At 36.4% G+C, this 22,461-nt stretch overlaps 1 protein-coding gene across 1 annotated transcript in view; it reads left to right on the top strand.

The window, feature by feature from the left end:
• LOC102821983 (probable ATP-dependent RNA helicase YTHDC2-like) overlaps positions 1 to 17,475 on the top strand; it is a 131,131-nt gene extending 113,656 nt beyond the window's left edge. Inside the window, exons 24-29 of the mRNA XM_006870539.1 lie at positions 1,877 to 1,986; positions 3,320 to 3,612; positions 7,798 to 7,975; positions 11,355 to 11,558; positions 12,266 to 12,448; positions 17,388 to 17,475. Of these exons, the coding sequence (XP_006870601.1) occupies positions 1,877 to 1,986; positions 3,320 to 3,612; positions 7,798 to 7,975; positions 11,355 to 11,558; positions 12,266 to 12,448; positions 17,388 to 17,468 (1,049 nt within the window). The 3' untranslated portion in view covers positions 17,469 to 17,475. The remainder of the gene's footprint in view (positions 1 to 1,876; positions 1,987 to 3,319; positions 3,613 to 7,797; positions 7,976 to 11,354; positions 11,559 to 12,265; positions 12,449 to 17,387) is intronic.
• Positions 17,476 to 22,461: the final 4,986 nt, after the last annotated feature.

The raw sequence follows: 22,461 nt of genomic DNA, 5'->3' as shown, positions 1-22,461 counted from the left end.
AACAACAACAACAACAACAGCTTAGGGAAGAAGTTTGGGATAGCAAAACAATTTTTTGTAAAACCCTCAGTTTGTAGATGATATTTAAAAACATGTGAATGGATTTCCTAAAGAGAATGTTTATATAGAGGTCTAAACCAAATTCTGTGTTGTATTATGTATTTGTAAAAAGGACATCGGCATGTGTGACCGCCTCTGTCTTCACAAGGGGGAAGGAAAATCAAATTTCGTTATCAGTCCAAGGTGGGTTCCTCTGAGGGTGAGGTCAAACATACCTCCACCCTCAAACCATATTTATGAATTAATTCTACTTCCAACCCTCCTTCCCCCAGCACTTTCTATTTTTCAGCTGGGTTTCATAAGTCATTGCAATGTCCACACAAAATTTATAGACCATACTCAGGATTAAGGGGTTTATTAGAGATGTTAACAGGTTACAAGTGAGGATCAGAAATGCTCATGACACAGTTCTTCAGTCAGGACATTCTCTTCCCAGCCATGCCCAAAGACAGGCCTCTGTCTCTGGGAGGGTCCCTTGACTTTTCCCCTGCTTTTGCAGTGGATTATAGCATACTGTAATCCATAGCCCAAAGGCACTAGCTCCATGGATCAGCAAAGATAGTTTTCCAATTAAGTGCCTATAGGTAGGTACCTAACTCCACAAATGAGCTTTCTGACCAAGGGCACTCAGCTTTACTTGCTTCTTGTGGCAGGAAGTCCAACAGTATGTCTCATGGATTGGCTCATGTTTCTGCTGCTGTTGCTCCTCTCCACTACTCTGTTGCTTCTCTTGCGTTATATCCTTCTCTCCCTGGATGAAGGAGATTCAATCCACAGAGACTTTTAGAGTCCAAAGGACATGCTTCACTCCTGGATTTTCCTGCTTGTTGGTAGTGAGAGCCCCTATTTCTGTTTCTGAGATGGCTCATTTCATACCCACAGTAGAGTTCCAAGTGTTTACCATTACAATTAACCCTTTTAACAGTTACTTACAACTGCATCATATAATCTATAAGCATTTTCCCCCATCTTCTCTTACTCAAACCTATCAGGTCATTGGTGGGAATTACAAAGACTGTGGCTAGAAGGGACATATTAAATAATTCACCACAGCACCGTATTTAGAATTTGAGTAGAGGAGGAAAGAATGTCCAGAGGTTGAAGATAACCATGAGTTCGAAAACCCTCCACAAGGTTGCTGTGAATCAGAATCGACTCAATGACTGGATATTTAATGTAAAACACATTTTGCATTTATTTTTATATTCTTGACACATTTTATAGATAAAATTATGCTTTCTTTAATAAATTTATCAAGGGGTTTCTATTAATTTTCAAAGAACTGAGTTACTATTATGTAAACATTTTATCTTTTCTAATTTATCTTTTTTTAAAAAACTAATTTTTTCTTTGGGGTCTTTATTATCTTTCTAGGATTTATTTTGATATGTAGTTTTTCATTTAAAAATTTTAAAAACTTTGAATTTAAAACTATATTACTATGACCACATTATATAGTTCTTGACATATAGTATTTTCATATCTTTATGTTCCTAATTTTCTTACTCATCTTTAAGATTCATTCATCTTAATTTTTGTATTCATATTTTACTTAAGGATTGTGCTTTAATTTTTAAGTCAATTGTCTTTTTAAATTTGTGCTTTTGCAATGTGATTTGGAAATTGTATTTTTTAAATTAGGATTTTTAAAATTTATTCTTTGAGACATTGAGATTGCTTGGTTTGGCGTATTGCCCACGCAATTTTTTGTACATCAGGAGGATTTTTGTAAAAAGTGTCTGTTCTGTTCATTTGTTTGTGTGATGTAATATGGTGAAAGTGAGATTTTTTTTTTTCTGTCTTTGTGTTTGAATAGCAGATGGTATTCCTAATGACAGTAGTGATAGTGAAATGGAGGATAGAGCTACTGCTAATTTAGCAACTTTGAAACTTGATGAGTGGCTCAGTTTCAAACTGGATCCAGAAGTAAGTTTTTTAGTAGTACAATAATTTTCTTTCATGTAGTTAATATAAATTTATTCAAAGTGCTATAAATGTTTTATCTTCAGTATGAACCTTTGTATTAAAGAATATTCTTGTTTTTAAATTTTCATAGGGTTCTATATATACTCTACTGTATTGAAGTTTACTCAATGAGTGATTTGAAAAGCCTAGGAGTGGTTCAATACTTAAGCACTGTGATATTTTACTATTTTTGTGTATATAAGAAAATATTAAATATTAGGTATGCAAAACTCCCTTTATCTTATAGGATTCTTTCTGTATTATTTCTGTTCTTAAGTGTCCCTGAATTCAGATGAATGGATGTTTCTTTTCAAATTGAAACTTTACTTGACAAATTTTATATGAACTCTTTCTCTGCCTTTAAAGATTATTCTATATCTATTTTTTTTCTTTGACAGCCAAGCTGTCAATAGTTAATGTTGTTGTTAAGTGCCTTCTAGCCAGTTCCAACTCATAGTAACCTTGCATAGGATTTCCAAGGAGCAGCTGGTGGGTTTTAATCATCAACCTTGCGTTTCAAACCGACGTTGGTGTCCAGTGCTCATCACATTCACACCCTTCATCTATACTAACAATTAGCATCACTGAATCTATGCTTGCCAAGATCAACAATGTCTTCCATGTTGTCCAACTAATTTGCTGTCCTTCATAAATCTGACTTCTCTCTAATATTTGGCATTGTTTTCATTCTTGAAATTTTGTCTTTTCCTGTTTTTCCTCTTCATGTTTGCCCCAAGTTCTTTGCCCCTAATTAATGTGATATAATCTTTCTTGATTCCTCTTCTTTCTGACTGTTCCTTGTTAGGTTCTTTCACTGACTCTTCTGTATGTATTGTGTCTTACATGTCGTATGTTCCCCAGTGCTCTGGTCTTTGCTCTGTTCACTGTCTTTGCATAGCATCTGGGGACCTTACTTCTATGTGTCTATGACTTCAACATAGGCCCTTCTTTTGAGCTCTGATTCCACCTACCTTCTGGACACAGTCTTCTACAGACACTCACATACAGTATGAGTAGAGCTCAGTTTGTTTTCCTTTCTTTATTCTGCTGAGTCTTTTCTATTGTTAATTATTGTCTCTTTTATTGAACTGTTTTGTTCAATTTTGTGTGTCTAGTGGGTCGCATATGGCAAATAAATTTATTTTGCAATAGAAAAATGAAAGTAGTAGTAAATTATTTAAAATGTGAAAACATGTTCTTTGGAAACAGTTGAGAACCTTAGCTAATGAAAAAGTAGATGTCTTACATGTGTGATACCCATTTTGTTTGTATCTATTTGAACTGTTTATTATAGGCAGCCAGTTTGTTGCTGCAGCTCAGACAGAAGTGGCATAGCTTATTTTTGCGCCGAATGAGAGCTCCATCTAAACCTTGGTCTCAAGTTGATGAAGCTACGATAAGAGCAATCATTGCTGTTTTAAGCACTGAAGAACAGTCTGCAGGCTTACAACAACCATCTGGGATTGGCCAAAGGCCAAGACCTATGTCTTCAGAAGAACTTCCTTTGGCATCATCTTGGAGGTCAAATAATAGTAGGAAAAGTTCAGCAGATACTGAATTTTCTGATGAGTCTACTATGGCAGAAAGGTAAATTTGTACCGTTTTATCAAAATGGAAGCCAGTTTTCCCAGGAAAATGAATCATTTATAAAATCATGTGCTTTAACATATTTTTTTAAATACTTAAAAAAATATATCTAAGGTACATTAATAAAAATCCAAATCAAACCCATTGCTATCAAGCCAGTTCCAACTTCTTGTGGACTTATCTAGGATTTCTGACTCGGTAAATCTTTATGGAAGCAGCTAGACTCATTTATCTCCCATGGTGCAACCAGTGGGTTTGAACTGTGGATCTTGTGGTTATCAGTACAATGCTTAGCCTGCAGTACCACTAGGGTTCCATCAAGGTATATAAATAGGCTATAATAAAATATAAAGAAGTTTCTCTTTTAAAATAGAATTTTTGTAATCATTAAGCTGATAGGAAAAATTTTAAGCTATTGTTATCTGTTGTTGTTGTTAAGTTCCATCAAGTCTGTTCCAGCTCATAGTGGCTGGTGAGTTTGAGCTGCAAACTTTGAGGTTCAGACTGACCTCCTATCGTGTCACACCAGGACTTCTAGAAGTTTATTAATAAGAAAAGTCTTTGTTAGGAAAACTCAGAATGTTTACTTTCCACAATTTACAAGTTTGGAATCTGGGTTAATAGATAGGAATACTATTTACTGTTGGCATATGTTATGACATCTTTGCTAGATACCCTGCTGCTACATGTACTGGCTAGGTTATATAAAGGAAAAAGTTTTCCACCAACCTTATCTAGACAGCATTTTCATTGGTTGGCATTCCAAATGAAAAATATTTGATTCATGCATTTATTCAGTGATGGATTGAATGCCTGTTATTCTTGGTATGGGGTACAGTCTTAACCAGAACAGATAGCAATGAACAAAAGAGCCATGTACAAAGTAGACAAGATCTCTTCACTAAGAGAGTTTACATTTTATTGAGGAGACATATAATAAATAAGCAGGCAGGTTTACTGTCACGTGATGAAATTTCTGACACAGTTTAACTAAATCCTTGTATTCCTTCAAATACTCAAACTCATCAATTAAGGAACCTGGTGGCACAATGGTTAAGTGATTGATTGCTAACAAAAAGGTTAGTGGTTCCAATGTATCAGAGGCTTCAAGGTATAAAAGACCCGGCAATCTTCTCTTATAAAAATTATAGCCTGGGAAATCCTATTGGGAATTTGACCCTATTCCATATAGAGTTGCTATGAGTTGGAATTGATTCAGTGGTACCAAACAATAACAGTAACAACTAAATGTGGTGATGTTTTTTGTTTATTACTGGATTGCCAATAAGAAGAGATCACTTATACTAATTTATAATATTAAATATGCATATTAACAATATAATTGTGTTTATAATATAATAATAGATTATTATCCATGATTCATAAACAATTTTTACTATACAAACATTCATTAGAATGAATTTAAGTTTCAGTTTAAAAAAGGGTATTTTTTCCCCCGTTAGGATGGGTAATAGACACCATTCTTGCCTGTGGTGCTAGTTTTGGTAGAGTAGTAGAAAGGCTCTGTGGTAAGAATAAGATTTCACAGTTAAACTAAGATTAGAAGAATGGAAACAAAAGATTCTGTGTGATGGTTACTATTTTCAAGAATCATCAAATGGGCTTTTAATGCCTTCATTTTGTTAATACCTTAAAGTGTACAGATCAGGAATTAGTTAAAACATCTGTTAAGGAGGAATAATGTGAACTCCTGGTGTGGCACTGTATAGAGTCAGCTCTGGACTGTGAACCACAAGGTTGGTAGTTCAAACCCACCAGCTGTTCCTTAGAAACCATACACAGGGTCTCTGTGAATCAGAACTACCTCAATGGCATGTAGCAACAACAGCAACAACATATACTGACCTTCAAAAGTTTTCAGATACTATATTTTAGGAATTACATAGCCAGTAGTGACGGAAGTCTATCCATGTGCTCAAACCTACCTTTCTGGTGTAGATTCTTCTGAGTGAAAGGAAAAAGGAAAAAAATCAATTCTCTAATTAGAAACTAACTACTTTTTGAAAAGATTTTCCAAAAGTTTACTTGAACTTTATTGGTTTATAATGTTGGAATTCATTTTCATAGGAACTGTTAAGCTTCTATGTTGTTGTTGTTATGTGCTATGGAGTTGGTTTGGATTCATAGTGCCCCCGTACGGGGGTTCCAAGGCTGAAAATCTTTATGGGAGCAGAAAACCTCCTCTTTCTACCGTGGAATAGCTGGTAGTTTCGAACTGCTGACCATGAGATTAGCATCGCGATTCGCAACCACTATGCTACCAGAGCTCCTTAGTGTTATTCCTAGACCAGACTATAAAAAATCCTGTTATATCCATAATGAAACTGTACTTACGTGTGTGTATATGATTGGATTGGAGGAAGACTCATTAAAGTACAATATACAGATGGCCCAACTTTGTTTACTAAAAGTGAAGAAGACTTGAAGCACTTAACTGATAAACACCAAAGACTATAATTAGTATGAATTATACTTCAACATAAAGAGTCCTGGTGTAGGATAACCTTGCACTGGACAGCTGACTGCAAGGCTGGCTGTTCAAATCCACCTGCTGCTCTTTGGAAACTTTCTTCAAGTTCACTGTGAGTCAGAACTAACTCGAGAGGCACCTAACAACATCAACAACTGCTTTCATTGGAGTCCAGTGTAGTGCTGTAGGATAAGCACTGGACCACTGAGTGCAAGGTCGGTGGTTCAAACACACTTAGCTGCTCCTTGGAAACCCTATCCAGGGTTGCTGTGATTCAGAACCAACTGGATGGTACTTAACAACAGCAGTGCATATAAAAGCTTCACAATGAAATAAGGAAGACTAAATAATTGGTGCCTTTGAATTATGCTGTTGGTGAAAAATGTTAAACTTACCATGGACTGCCAAAAGAATGAAGAAATTTATCTGAAGAAGTGCAACCAGAATACTCCTTACAAGTAAAGAAGCAAAACTTAGTCTGATGTACTTTGGACATGTTATCAGGAGATGCCAGTCCCTGGAGAAGGACATCATACTTGATAAAACAAAAATGCTGATGAAAGAAAGGAAGACCTTCAGTGAAATGATTCACACAATGGCTGCAACAATAAGTTCAAACCAAGGAATGATTGTGAGGATGGCGCAGGACTGGGCAGTGTTTCATTCTGTTGTATAGAAGGTCTCTGAGTTGGAACTGATTTGACAGTACTTAACAACACACACATATACACACATGCATACACAAATAAAACTTCCTTATTTTTCTTTTAGAATTTTATTTTAAAATTAATACTTATTTAATAGAAAATGGGAAACACAGGGAGGAAAAACAGAACTATTAATAATTGTATTAGTTAAACTTTAGAATCTGATTATAGATTCATTCTTTCAACCTATGATACCAGGATTGATCTTTTCCTTTTCCTACAAGTTGAACCTCTTGTTGATACATAGTTTAACAATATTGACTTTTGATAGTGTTAATAAGTGTCAATTAATTTTGTGAGAAATGAGGACCCTTGTTATTGTTAAGTGCTGTCAAGTTGGTTCTGACTCATAATGATCTTGTGTAGGAATTCCGAGGAACAGCTGGTGAGTTTGACCCTGCTGACCTTGCAGCTCAAACTGAACTTGTAGTCCAGTGCATTACCCTGCAATACCACATCGTATCTGAAGGGAGCAGTTTGAATCATTGTGAGATAACTTCTTGAGGAAAAGGTTTAGAGTTTTCACCCTAGGTGGAAAGGTTTATTAGAAACCTTTCCTTTTCATTTTCTCCCACCCATCCTCTTCTCTTTTCATTTTCAGAGAAAGCCCAAGTGAGAGAGATGAAAGCTAGAAAAGAGCTTATAGCCCTGAGTTGATATTGACTCATAGAGACTGTGTTTACAGGACAGAGTAGAACTGTCTATAGTATTTCCCAGGCTGTAAATCTTTACAGAAGCATACTGTCATCTTTCTCCCTTTAGTTAGCAGCCAAACACTTGAACCATTGCACTAGAATTATCCTATTATTTTTTTCAACTTACAAATATAATTTGTTGTTGTTAAGTGCGTCTAGTATAATAGAAGAATGAAATTCTATTTTTAGATACTGTTTCATAAATCATGTCATTTGGAAGTTTGGATTGAAATAACATCTTCTTTGTGTTATAAATTTAAGTGTAACTAACTTGTACTTCCTTCTTGTTCAGAGTGCTGATGAAATCTCCATCTCCAGCATTACACCCACCTCAGAAGTACAAAGATAGAGGACTTTTACATCCTAAACGAAACACTGATGACCGATCTGATCAGTCTTCCGTGAAATCTACAGACAGCAGTTGTTACCCAAGTCCTTGTGCCAGCCCTTCTCCACCATCCTCAGGAAAGGTAAAGTTTCAAAAACATTTAGCAATACATTTGTACCACATCTAATGTTACATGCTCAAAAACATTACAAAAAATTCTACTTTTGAGTTACTTATTGTGGCACCTAGCATAATTGAAGCTGTCAGACTTCAGATACGGTGAGTAAATTTTTTCAGGCCTTTTTTGCAGTGTTTTAGATCTGGAATATCAGTGCCATGTAACTAGACAGTTTATTACTTCCTTTCTACTTGTTTATAATTTTTTATGTTAAAAACAAGCAACAAAAAAGATAATTTTAATCATCTTAATTTATTTCTGTATGAAAACACTAGTTTCTTTCAATTGTTTCAAATGATTTCTGATATTCAGTGGTTATATTAAAAACAGGATGAGATTAGAAAGATGAGAAATGTTGATGTGGGATTGAGAAATATGTATATTTTTTGTAACGTTTATAGGAGTGATTTGAAATGTTTGCAATGTGTTTTTTATTTTTCTGTATTGCAGTTTTCTAGGAATTTGATTTGAGATTATTTATCTACTTGTTATATTTTGGTGAACATGTGTACTCTAGATAAGAGATAAAAAGAAACGTTTTTGTGGATTTGCCTTCCTTGGTACCTTAGTTATTATCTTAGTGCTGCTGTAACGGAAATACAACAGGTGAATGGCTTTAAAAATCAGACATTTAGCCCCTCACAGTTGATGAGTTTTGTTGTTGTTGCTACTAGGTACCACTCAGTTTGTTCCCACACATAGGGACCCTATCTGTGTACAACAGAATGAAACAGTGTTTGGTCCTGTGCCATCCTCTTGATGGTTGCTGTGTTTGAGCCCATTGTTGTAGCCACTGTATCAATCCATCTTGTTGAGGGTCTTTCTCTTTTTCACTGTTCCTCCACTTTAATAAGCATGATGTCTCTCTCCAGAGACCGGTCCTTTCTGAAAATATGTCCCAAGTACTAGAGCTGAAATCTCACCACTCTTGTTTCTAAGGAGCATTCTGGCTGCAGTTTGTTCAACACAGATGTTCTTTATTTTGGCAGACCATTTTACTTGCAATACTCTTCTTCAGTACCATAATTTGTGTGCATCAATTCTTCTGTGGTCTTTATTCATTGTCCAACTTTCATATACATATTGTTGCTAAGTGCCTTCGAGTCAATTCTGACTCATAACAACCCTGTTGTAAAGGTTTTCCAGGGAGCGGCCGGTGAGTTTGAACCACTGACCTTGTGGTTCAAACCAACTTTGCAGTCCAGTGCCTTAACTCACAGTGCCAAAACAGGACTCCTGTTTTTGGTATGTTGTCATTAAGTGCCATTAAGTGTCATTAAATTCTGACCCATAACAACCCTGTATACGGTTTCTGAGGAGCAGTTGGTGAGCTTGAACCACTGATCTTGTAGTTCAAATTGACTTTGCAAAGGAGAGAATCCTAAAAGCAGCTAGGGAAAAGAGAAGTGATACCTACAAGGGCATGCAAATCAGACTAACCTCTGACTTCTCAGCAGAAACCATACAGGCAAGAAGGCAATGGGGATACATATATAAAGCCCTAAAAAAAAAACAACAGAAAAACTGCCAACCAAGAATTATCTATCCAGCAAAACTGTCAATCAAATACGATGGTGCAATCTGAACATTCCAGGATAAACAGAAGCTAAGAGATTTTGTTAAAGCCAATCCAGTGCTTCAAAACATCCTAAAGGGAGTTCTTTGGAATGAAAACCAGCAAGAACAGATAACAACTAGAGATTGACAGGTGCAACACCTGGAACTCGGTTGATGGATAGCAGAGTTCAGAACGGAACAAAATTACAGCAATGAATTCAGAGGACCAGTGAGGCCAACCAAAGATCAAAATATTAATGATGTTAAAGAAGGGAAAGATATAGGAACAAAGATCCAGGTGGTGAAGAGGTCGAGTAGATGGCAGGATACAGTATGCTGTCTTAAATGCAGGCAAAACTTAACAGACTGTAGGGTAACCCCAAAGAAAATTAATACTTCACAAATTACCATGAAAATGAAGATCCAAGCAGAACAAGGCAACATTAAAACAAACAAGAAACCGACAAGAAATAGCATAAAAAACATGAATGCAACACAAGGAGGCACGCAGAACAAAGGAACAAACAGCACCACAAAAAATTTTAACATAGTGACAGCAGTTAATCCATACCTATTGAGAATTACACTGAATGTCATGGATTAAATGTACCAGTAAAGAGAGAGAGTGTGGCTGAATGGATAAGAAAACAAGACCCTTAAATATGCTCCCTGCAAGAGACAAACCTTACACACAAAAACAGACTAAAAGTTAAAGGATGGAAAAAAATATACCAAGTTAACAGCAATAAAAACCAAGCAGGAGTGGCAAACTGACTTTGCAGTTCAGCACATTAACCCACAGTACCACACCAGAACTGGTTTTCGTATAGTGACTCTTTGTATGCCTTCCAAATTCTCTTGATACTTTCTGCATTAATTAATATTTAATTAATATTTTACCCATAGAATCCTTCAGTATTAGAAGCTGAGGCTTGAAATGTTGTATGTGTTCTTCTCTTTTGATTTTCTAACTCCAGGTCTTTGTACTTTACATAAAATACTTGACTTTGTCTTCTTGAGCTACCCTTTTTCTGCTGTAGTTGGTAAGCCATCGTGTCAGTTTCCACCCATCAAGAGGAGCCACTGGTGGGTTTGAATCACTGACCTTGAGGTTCACACTAATTTTGCAGTCCCAGTGCATTATCCTGCAGTGCCATACCAGGACTAGTCAACTCTTTTATCTTCTCATGTTTTCATTTGCCTTAACATCTGTACGCTTGGAGAGCAAGTATTACAGTCTCTTCTTGGATTCATTTTGGTCTTTTTCTTCTTTCTTCTTAATGACCTTTTGCTTTCTTCTGGTATGGTGTTCTTGGTGTCATCCCACAACTCCTCTGGTCTTGGATGATCAGTATCTAATTTATCAAATATGTTGTTGAGATTATTTCTAAATTTAGTTGGGATATGTTCAGTGTCCTATGTTGGCTCTTGTGGACTTGTTTTGATTTTCTTTAGCTTCAGCCTGAACTTGCATATGAACAATTGCTGGTCTGTTCCATAGCTTATTAAAAATATTTTCTGAAAGCACATTGGAGTATAAATCAATGTTGGTAATCCAGAATCCTCTCATGTTAAGGGCTTTTTGAATGCTCAGAAATGAGTACTTGCTGTTTAACATTATTTTGATTGAGCTTGCATAGATTTTCAGGCATGATGGAGCTATTTGCATTTGTTGGATACTTGTTAAAATACGTTGGCTTATATATTGATGAAGATGTTATTTAATGGAGCCTATTGATTTTGAAAGTTTAAATTGGCTTTCAAGAATTTATGCATTCTTTTGTAGGGCTCAAAATCTCCTTCACCAAGACCAAACATGCCTATTCGATACTTCATAATGAAGAGTAGCAATTTGAGAAACCTTGAGATTTCTCAACAGAAGGGCATCTGGTCTACAACCCCTAGTAATGAGCGGAAGCTAAATCGAGCCTTTTGGGAAAGCAGCATGGTTTACTTGGTATTTTCTGTTCAAGGATCTGGACATTTCCAGGTGAGCCATCCTGAAACAGTAAAATGGGGTTTTCCTTGCTGCAGTTTCGACTACAGACACTAAAAATATACCTGCTTTTTTTATTACATCAGAACATAGGTTTGCATTTTGCTTAACTGAGAATAAGAATCCTCTTCAAGCAAATAACAGAACTGTAAATTATTTGTTTTTACTGTGTATTTAACTAAAGACTTTCCAGATTAACAGTTTCTTCTGAAGACAGTTTTAGATATAATGATTACTATTGTGGATTTAAAGTAGTGAAAGCCTTAAACTTCTGGTAAAATGTTTATTTAAACCGGCCAATAAAGTTTGTGCTAAAAATGAAGACATTAAGTGTGTTTCTTAACTTATCTTGATTTAATATACACATTTCTAGGAATTTACAAAATAATTTATTACTATAATTTTCAGAAATTAAAGTTTGAATAAGTGTGAACTTATAGTTTTTGCTGCATTATTTAGAAAATCTCTCAATATTTGAAATTGTTAGAAGACTGAAATTGCTCTTTCCTCTAAAATTTCTTAATATTGTTAACGAAATCTTTTTATAAAAATAAATTTACTAAGCTCATAAGTTCTTGCTTCTGTTGTATATGTTGTTTTATATACATTTTTACTTAAAACACAAAACATAGCATTACTAGGTAAATTGAATTTATTTTAATATCTTCCACACTCCTATCCCTTCCCTCATTTGCCTACAGGGATTTTCCAGGATGTCTTCTGAGATAGGAAGGGAGAAGAGTCAAGATTGGGGCTCTGCTGGACTAGGAGGAGTATTTAAAGTGGAATGGATACGAAAAGAAAGTCTTCCTTTTCAGTTTGCACACCATTTGCTCAATCCTTGGAATGACAATAAGAAAGTTCAGATAAGCAGAGATGGGCAGGTATATATATACAGTGACATTTATAAAAATGTTTTCATCCACTTAAGTTTTATTTGCCTTGCTGTTATTCAGTGATTTGTTTAAAAACAAATTACATGCTCCTATGGATATGGAAACAGTAGTTCCAATTTGTAAAGAAGCTTTTAAAAGCCTACTTGCAAATTTGTCTGATAGAGCTCATTGCTTTTTTTAAAAAAACAATTTTGTAAAGTTTGGCATCTCTCTATAATTACATGAATAAAATAGTTGTTGTTGTTGATGTTGTTGTTGTTAGGTGCCACCGTGTCGGTAGTGACTTGTAGCGACCCTATGCACAGCAGAACGAAACAGTGCCCATTCCTGGGCCAACCTCACTACTGTTGCCACGCTTGAGTCCATCGATGCTGCCACTTGGCCGTCTGTCTTGTTGAGGGTCATCCTCTTTTTCTCTGACCTTCCACCTTACCAAACATGAATACCTTCTCCAGTGACTGGACCCTCCTGACAATATGTCCCAAGTATGAGAGACGAAGTTTGGCCAACTTGAACTCTAAGGAGTACTCTGGCTGCACTTCTTCCAAAAAGATCTGTTGGTTCATTTGGCAGCCCATGGCATTTTCAATATTTTCCTCTGACACCATAACTCAAAAGCATCAATTCTTCTATGGTCTTCCTTATTCACTCTCCAGCTTTTCTTCCTTATTCACTATGCAGCTTTTGCATGCATATGAGGTTTTTGAAAATACCAGGGCTTGGGTCAGGTTCACCTTAGTCCTCAAGCTGACATCTTTGCTCTTCAACACTTTAAAAAGGTCTTGTGCAACAGATTTGCATAATGCAATACATTGTTTGATTTCTTGACTGATGCTTCCACGAGTATTGATATTTGATCTAAGAAGAATGAAGTCCTTGACAACTTCAATCTTGTCTTTGTTGATAAAAATGTTGTTAATTGGTCCAGTGGTGAGGATTTTTGTTTTCTTTACAGTGAGTTGTAATCCATACCGAAGGCTGTGCTCTTTGATCTTCATCAGTAAATGTTTTAAGTCCTCTTCACTTTCAGCAAGCAAGGATGTACCATGTGCATATTGCAGGTTGTTAATGAGCCTTCCTCCAATCCTGGTGCCACGTTTTTATTCATAGAACTCAGCTTCTTGGATGATTTGTTCAGCATACAGGTTGAAAATAAGTATGGTGAAAGAATACAACCTTGTCGCACACCTTTCTTAATTTTTAAACCATTCAGTGTTCCCATGTTCTGTTTGAATAACTTCCTCTTGGTCCAGGTACAGATTTCTCATGAGCACAATTAAGTGTTCCGGAGTACTCATACTTCACAATGTTGTCCATAGCTTGTCATGATCCACACAATCAAAAGCCTTTGCGTAGTCAATAAAGCACAGGTAAACATCTTTCTGATATTCTTGGCTTTCAGCCAAGATCCATCGGACATCAGCAATGATGTCCTTCGTTCCATGGCCTGTTCTGAATCCGGCTTGAACCTCTGGAAGTTCTCTGTTAATGTATGGTTGTAGCTGTTTCTGTATTACCTTTAGCAAAACTTTACTCTTATGGGATAGCAAAGCGATTGTCTTATGATTTCCACATTCCGTTGGGTCACCTCTCTTTAGAATGGGCACAAATACGGCTCTCTTCCAGTCAGTCAGCCAGATAGTTGTCTTCCAAATTTCTTGGCAGAGATGAGTGAGTGCCTCCTATGCCGCCTCACTTTCTTGAAAGATTTCAATTTTTATTCCATCAATTCCTGGTGCCTTATTCTTTGCCAATTTCTTCAATGCACCTTGGATTTCCTCCTTCAGTTTCATTGGCTCTTGATCATATGCTACCTCTTGAAATGGTTGAACATTAACCATTTCCTTTGGTACAGTGACTCTGTGTATTTTTTCCATCTTCTGTTGATGCTTTTGCATCATTCAATAATTTGCCCAGAGAATCTTTGAAGAACAAAAGCCGAGGCTTGAATTTTTTCTTCAGTGCCCCCTACTTGAGAAATGCTGAGTGTGTTCTTCCTTTTTGGTTTTCTGATTCCAGATCTTTGCACATTTTGTTATAATATTTGGCTTTATCTTCTCGAGCTGATCTTTGAAATTTTCTGTTTATCTCTTCGACCTCCTCATTTCTTCAGTTTGCTTTAGCATCTCTACACTGGAGAGCAAGTTTCAGTGTCTCTACTTCTGACATCCATTTTGACCTTTTCCTTCTCTCTTATCTTCTTAATGACTGTTTGCTTTCTTCATGTATGATGTTGTTGATGTCATCCCACAACTCTCTGGTCTTTGGTCTTTAGTGTTTAATGTATCAAATCTGTTCTTCAGATGATCTCTAAATTCAGGTGGGATGTATTCAAGGTCATATTTTGGCTCTCGTGGACTTGTTTTCATTCTCTTTAGCTTCATTTTGAATTTGCATATGAGTAATTGATGGTCTGTTCCACAGTCTGCCCCTGGCCTTGTTTTCACTGATGATATGGAGCTTTTCCATCGTCTCTTTCTGCAGATGTAATCAATTTGATTTCTGTGTGTTCCATCTGGTGAGATCCATGTGTATCTTATGCTGTCTAAACAAGGTGTTTGAAATGAACAAATCATTAGTTTTACAGAATTCTATCATGTGTTCTCCAGCATCATTTCTATCACCAAGGCCATATTTTCCAAATACTGGTCTTTCCTCTTTGCTCCCAACCTTTGCCTTCCAATCACCAGTAATGATCAATACATCTTGATTGCATGTTTGATTGATTTCAGATTGAAGAAGTTGGTATAATTTTTCTATTTCATCGTCACTGGCTTTAGTGGTTTGTGCATCAATTTGAATAATAGTGGTATTAACTGGGCTTCCCTTGTAGGTGCATGGATATTATCCTATCACAGACAGTGCTGTACCTCATGACTGATCTGAATATGTTTTTTTTTGACAATGAATGCAACACCATTCCTCTTCAATTTGTCATTCCTGGCACAGTAAACCATGCTGTTGACAGATTCAAAATGGCCATACCAGTCCATTTCAGCTCACTAATGCCTAAGGTTTTGATGTTTATGCATTCTATTTCTTTTTTGACAACCTCCAATTTTTCTAGATTCATACTTCATACATTCCATGTTCTGATTTTCAGTGGATGTTTACAGCTATTTCTCTTCAGTTTGAGTTGTGCCCCATCAGCAAATGAAGATCCCGTGGACTTTTCTCCCATGGCCTTTACCATTTGCGTCATCATGGTCAACTCTACTTAGAGGAGGCAGCTCTTCCCCAGTCGCATTTTGAGTGCCTTCCAACCTGAGGTGCTCATTTTCTGGCACTGTATCTGACATTGTTTCTCTGCTATTCATAAAGTTTTCAGTGACTAAATATTTAGAAGTATTTCGTCGCTCCTAATATGATATTTCATGAAGTTTCTTGTTTTACTAGACAAAAGATGTGACCACAATCAAATGTAACTGAATTAATTTGACTAAAGTCTTAAGAAAATAGTAATTTCTTTATAATTTTTATTATTTATATGAAAAAATAACAAATTTTTAATATTCTAGTTTTTTTAATCTTATTTCTATTATGTTTTACTCCTGACAGATTTTAAACTGTTTAAGGTGATGGTAATTAAAACTATATTGATAAAATACATTGCTAACTGCTATAATGATTGTTTAATCCTTATGTATAAAATGAGTTATTTACCCAACTTTATATATGAAAAAAGAAACTCAGAGAAATTAGTTTAACCTACGATCATGTAGTTCTGGTGTAGTACTGTAGGATAAGCACTGGACTATTAATCACAAGGTCAGCGTTTCAATCTCACCAGCCATTCTCCAGAAATCCTATAGAAGGTTGCTGTGAGTCAGAACTGACTTGGCAGCACTTAACAACAGTAGCAACGATCCTGTAATTAATAATTTGAACAGTATGATTCAGTTCAAATAATTTTGTAAAGTACAAGTGTTTGAATTCTTTCTAAGTGCCTATCATATAAGCTGACTGCAAGCTTGGCAGTTCAAACTTACCAGTTGCTCCTTGGAATTCCTAGACAGACTTTCTATGAGTCAGAACTGAATCAACAGCATTGAATAATAACAAGTCAGAGGTATGATGTCATAGGGGATAATAAAGTGATAATTTTTTTCAGTTGTATAGTTTTAGTTTTTAAAAACTAGTTTTAAAAACTTTAGTTTTTATCTCATAATTAGTTGTATATAAATCTAAATAATTTTGAAGATAGGAATACATAGTCACCCAAGATAGTTTCTTGGAAAACAAAAATAAAACTGTTTAAAGGTGTTTCAGTAAATGTTTGAAAGTCCATGCTGAGTATTTTTGCTAAATTTCTATTAAAAGCAAAATCCAGTTTCCAGATAGAAAAGTTTCTAGAATTGGTCCATGGAAATCTCTTACATTTTGTCTCAAATCGTTGATGAACTTGCAGGTTGGCACTACAAGACTGGACGTCAAATCTATAAACCTGAGGGGTAGAATTAGAGTAATGTATATCATATGATTTTGTTGTTGTTAAGTGCCGTCGAGTCGGTTCCGACCCATAGCGACCCTGTACAGGGTTTCCGAGGGTGTAAATCTTTACGGGAGTAGAAAGCCTCATCTTTCTTCCGCGGAGCGGCTGGTAGTTTAGCGTAGTGGTTACGAATCGGGCTGCGAATCTTAAGGTCAGCGGTTCGAAACTACCAGCTGCTCCGCGGGAGAAAGATGAGGCTTTCTACTCCCGTAAAGATTTACACCCTCGGAAACCCTGTACAGGGTCGCTATGGGTCGGACCCGACTCGACGGCACTTAACAACAACAACATATCATATGATTTTAGTATGTTCTAATACAAAAATGTAATTAAAAGTGATTTTCAAAACTTTTATCAGTATAGGTTTTATTGATTAAAAAAAACACATTTCAATTTAATTCTTTATATGTTTACTTTGCCTTTTGCTTTATCTAGGAGCTGGAACCTCAGGTTGGTGAACAGTTGCTGCAGTTATGGGAACGCCTTCCACTGGGAGAAAAAACCGCAACTGATTGACACTCAGGGTATAGCATACTAGACTTTGAGTACTGTTAGTGTTTATGTCACTAAGATTGTCTTTCAGATTGTTTACATTGTCTTTTGTATTACTTTTCCAGGAAACTTAGCTGCTGAAGAACATCATGCCTATTTGTGACCACTGAGTACACTGATGACTTCTGTAGACTGAAATGAGGCTATATGATTATAAGTGGGCTTCTCAAGTTAGAATGGTTCCAAACTACTCATCTTAATACAAAAAAGATTATTTTAATTTTTATAATGATCATAGCGAGTGTTCACTTGTAGGTTTATCATTAAATAAAATGAGTTTCATTATTTGACAAAGAACAGCATTATTTTAAATATACTTGCAGTTGAACATTTAATTTGTTTAAAACACTGATTTACAATGTTCATTAATGATTTTTAATGCAAAGTTCATTGTTTTCTTTTGATAAAGACCTGAACCATATAATTCCATTTGAATACTGTTTTATAATAACAACTCTTAAAAAGTGTCATTAAAAAATAAGCAAATGAAAACAACTAAATTGTAAAAATGTTCTTTTTAAAGCTAATACATGCTGATAAGGGCTATTTATTCTGCCATTATTAACCTGAGATACATTAAGTAAAAAAGGAGAGATGTTCTTTTTCAGCAATTATGAAATACAGTAAAATCTTGGGGGTATCAGGAGAGAAAAGAGTTCCTCCCTGCTTTTGATCAGTTCAAATTAAGTGCTCATTTTTATGGCTGGTCCTGTTTCATTTAACCTATTGTGTACCATATCTCTTCCTTGCAAGCTTTATGTATCTCTTATATGAGTTGGGTGATTATGACCGCTTTATTTTGACTAGAGAACTTTGATTTAGACAAGTTAAAAAAAATTTAGACATGTTTAAATAGTTTAAACAATGCTCAACATTTACCAGTGGTAGCTACATTGCTGTATGTCTCCAAACAAAAGCTTACAAGTAGCGCAGTTCTGAATGCCTTGTCTTCTTTTCAGTACTTTTACACCTATGTATGCTTTTGGAGATGACTTTTCTGTGCTGCATTTATGGCTTAATAAATGGGGATAATCTTTTTGTAAATCTATGTTGCTGCCAACTCTCATATTTCTTTGCCACCTCAAAATTATTTGATTTTATCTCTTTACTACCACTGTCTACAAAGTTTCTTTAGAGAGTTTTAAAAGAGCAAAATAAAGGTACAGGAAGAAAATGAAAGAAATGTTTTTGTTACTGAGTTCTAAATAGAATAGGTTTCCTAGCATGTCTCATACTACATTTGGGTCATTTTTTTGTTGTTTTTTTTAACGTGAACTTTCTTTAAAGATTTAAAAAAAACACACACACATATAAACTCCTAAGTCCTCTCTGTATTTGAGAGCAAAGAAGTGAAAAATCCCAGGTCAACATAAAATCTTGAGAGCTGTACTTTCTCTGGGAAATCATTATTTGCTGGTGCATTAGTTTACAGTGTCACCTGTGATGTTAGCCTGTTTTTATAGTTATGAGAGTTTTGTTTTGTACTTTGAGACCTACCTGTAAATGAAGCCTGTGTGAATTATGTATGATATGTATTACCGTTCTTTTCCAATTAAAGCAATTTTTATTTTCTTGATAATGTATACATTTTGTTTAGCTATGTATTTAGTAGTTCTCAGTGTTCTAAGTTTAGAAGTAAGGATTTTTTTTAAATGAAACTTCTTTTAATTTCTGTTTTCTAATATCTAGCCCTATATGTAAATGACGGGTTTGTTGGTATTTAAAATGATTATAATTTGAATGTAACAAAAATGCTGTGTTTGAAAGAGATGAACTTTAAATATACTTATTAAATGAAATTTTATTAAATGATTACGATTTCGTTATTTCTGATACTATAAAAAGACTAAGGTAACAATGATATATATCCCTAGATAATATTGAATATTAAGCACACTGAAGAATATGAAATTAACGTAGTAGATGATAGTTTCATTTCAGACTCCTCCTTTGAAAATTTTTGCATTATTAATGAGGATGAATGGTAAAAATCTCAAAGCATATTCAGTATGAAGCTTTTTGAGTAATAATACAATGTTCAGAAGGAAGAAATTTAGGCTGTTATGCTGAAACATTTCTACATATTTAAAGAATAACTTGGGCTTAATAAGTATTAGTGTTTTTTCAAGTATATATTTCAAGATTTTGTTTGAGCACCCAGGAGAAAATCATTTGTAGTATAGTATCTCAGTAGCTTATTCTGTTGTTAGCTGAAGAATTCAGTTTCAGTTTGTCTGCAAGTTCATTTTTTATGTCTGTCAGCTATCTAGTTCTTTACTTAGAAAACAGAGCATCTACTATCTGCCTAGTAATGTCAAATTGTTTCTGTATAGAAAGTAACAGAACATTAGATACTTGGTTTCCATCAGCTTTTCATTTTCCAGATAAATTTAATATTCTCTTCCACTAACTCACTTGTTGTTGTTAAATGCTGTCAAGTTGGTTTCAACCTATAGCAACCCTGTAGAGGGTTTCCGAGGAGCAACTGGTGAGCTTGAACTGCCAACCTTGCAGTTCAAATGGCTTTGCAGTGCCACACCAGGACTCCATTGGCTTACTAGATGTATTAAGTACATTATGACTGTCCAGAAGATGGCAGAGTCTTTTGGGTAACAATTTTTTTTAAGTTTTTATTGTGAATTATGTGATAGTTACGTGGGAGAACATTAGCTTTACATTCATCCCATCGTATTTTATTTCATTGCCATAGTTACAGTCCCCTCCATGCATCATCAAACATCCAAAGGGTACATGCCCCCCGCACCCGGTCATCAGCACACGGCCCCTCGCCCTCCCTGGGTCTAGAGTCCCCAGTCACTCCATCTCTCCATGTCATTGTCTCTACCTCCATCTCTGGAGTTACTGCTTCTCTAGATAGGGTCCCACACTCCGATCTTCTCCCTTGATGGTCCAGGGACCTCCGCTTCTGAACTGTAAAGTCAACCATTCCCCTCTGTTTGTTACAAAACATCTGCCTTTACATTTCCAACCCTCACAGTCAGTACTGACAGTAGTTATTCACTATTGTACCACAAGAGTCTTATCCCCATCTCCTTTCATGAGCTTTGTCCAGACAGATTGGAAACTACTCAGTGGAGATTCTATCTTCCCACATACCCTCTGGATCTAGGCTCCCTCTTGAAAGCTTGTAAGCCAGTCACTTCTTGTGTTTGTATCCTCCCTCCATGCTCTACGCCCCCCCCGCCCCATTTTGGGTAGCCAATGTCTAAGTTGCCATCCCTGTCTACCCTGTGTACCGAGGGAGTGGGGATGTTCCTCACTGTAAAAGATTTGTTCCCTCTTTTGAGCTGTTCTTTTAGTCCATAGGTATTGGTCAACTTCATCAAATTGTATCAGATTATACTTTTTTCCTCTTCTTTCTTTTTCTAGTTGAGTTTTGATAATCCAGCCATTGAAGCCAGGTCAAGTGGGTACTGTTTGCAAGTATGAGTGTTCTTGTATATCTCCCCTCACTTTTTATCAGCTGGATGCTTCACTCTCTGCTCTAGTCCTTTGTGGCCATGTCACTGTCTCCGGGCCCAGGAGTCCTTAGGACTTGCCATACTGCTGGCCAAACAGGTCTCAACCCAGGTTCACAGGAGTCTATTGAGTGTGGTCAGACTTAGCTTACAACTTCATGCTGTTTTCCCCTTATTGATGACCAACATGGTCACCAGTCAGACCACATACCTACTTGTGTATTCCCCTTTAGTCTTAGAAGGGGATTTGCCTTGAGGGGACCTGACCACTTGCCTTGAGGGGACCTGACCACGCCTTGATGGCACCTGGGTGGACAATTTGCTTGTTCTTGCAGTAGTCAGTCGAACTGCCATTGTTTTTTCTTCTTCCTGCCGGTCTTTCTTTCAAGAAGTATCTTCTGTTCTTTTAGCCGCTCCAGGCTGGTCTGCTTGTCCTTTCAAGTGGAGATTTCCCACCTCAGAAGATTCTGGATGGGGTTCAGGATACCACCTATGGTTTTATGCAATACAAAGGCTCCGCATGAAGCCTCCTTCACTGGGCAAGTTCTAGCCCCCAGGTTAGGTATTCCAATCAGTTATAGGCTGAAGATGGACTTACAAGCTTTCTATGGTCATGTTTCTGACTATTCCTTCCTCATCCCCTCAAGTGTCTATTTTACAATGGTATGCCAGGGAAAACAAGATTCAAAAGACAGCCAAGGATCTTAACATTATTCCCCTCTTTTACCCATTCAAACCATGCCTCAATCCTTGTATTCCAGAGCCCTGTTGTCTCAAGGTTGTGCATACATCATTATTTACCTCTGCCCTACTTAGCCCATGCAAACTGTCTAACTGTTCTCCCATCCGCTTTGTTCTTCCATTCCCCTACACCTTCTTGTGTACTGCCCACCTCCCGGCCTCCCGCGGCTAACAAATTTACTTGGTTTAGTATGCCAGTTGCTGTCAAGGCCACTCCAACTCCTAGTAACTCTGTATATCAGTGTAGATTTATGTTTCAAAGAGTTTTCAAAGACTGATTCTTCGTAAGTAGATTATCTTTCTTTGGGAGGATGTCGTCTTTTAACCACCAAATGTGTTAACTGTTTGCACCACCCAGGAAATCCTTGCTCTAGATTATTGTTGTTGTTGTTAAGTTGGTTGAGTTGATTCTGATTCATAGTGATCCTGTATAGGATTTCTGAGGAGCAGCTAGTGAGTTTGAATTTCCGACCTTGTGTCTCAGACTGACCTTTTGGTCAAGTGCATTATTCCACAATGCCACACCAGATCCAGTATGTTGTTGTTGTTGTTGTTGGTGGTGCTGTGGAGTCAGAACCGACTCATAGGGACCCTGTACAGGGTTTCCAAGGCTGTAAATGTTGATGGGAGCTGAAAGCCTCATCTTTTTCCTGTGGAACAGCTGGTAGGTTCGAACTGCTGACGTTAAGGTTCGTAGCCCGATTCATAACCACTACACTACTGTTAGGTGCCATCAA

Source organism: Chrysochloris asiatica, unplaced genomic scaffold (assembly GCF_000296735.1).
Source record: "Chrysochloris asiatica unplaced genomic scaffold, ChrAsi1.0 scaffold00143, whole genome shotgun sequence".
NCBI lineage: Eukaryota > Metazoa > Chordata > Mammalia > Afrosoricida > Chrysochloridae > Chrysochloris > Chrysochloris asiatica.
The sequence above is the reverse complement of the archived record's forward strand: the minus strand, read 5'-3'. Positions and strand labels throughout refer to the sequence as shown.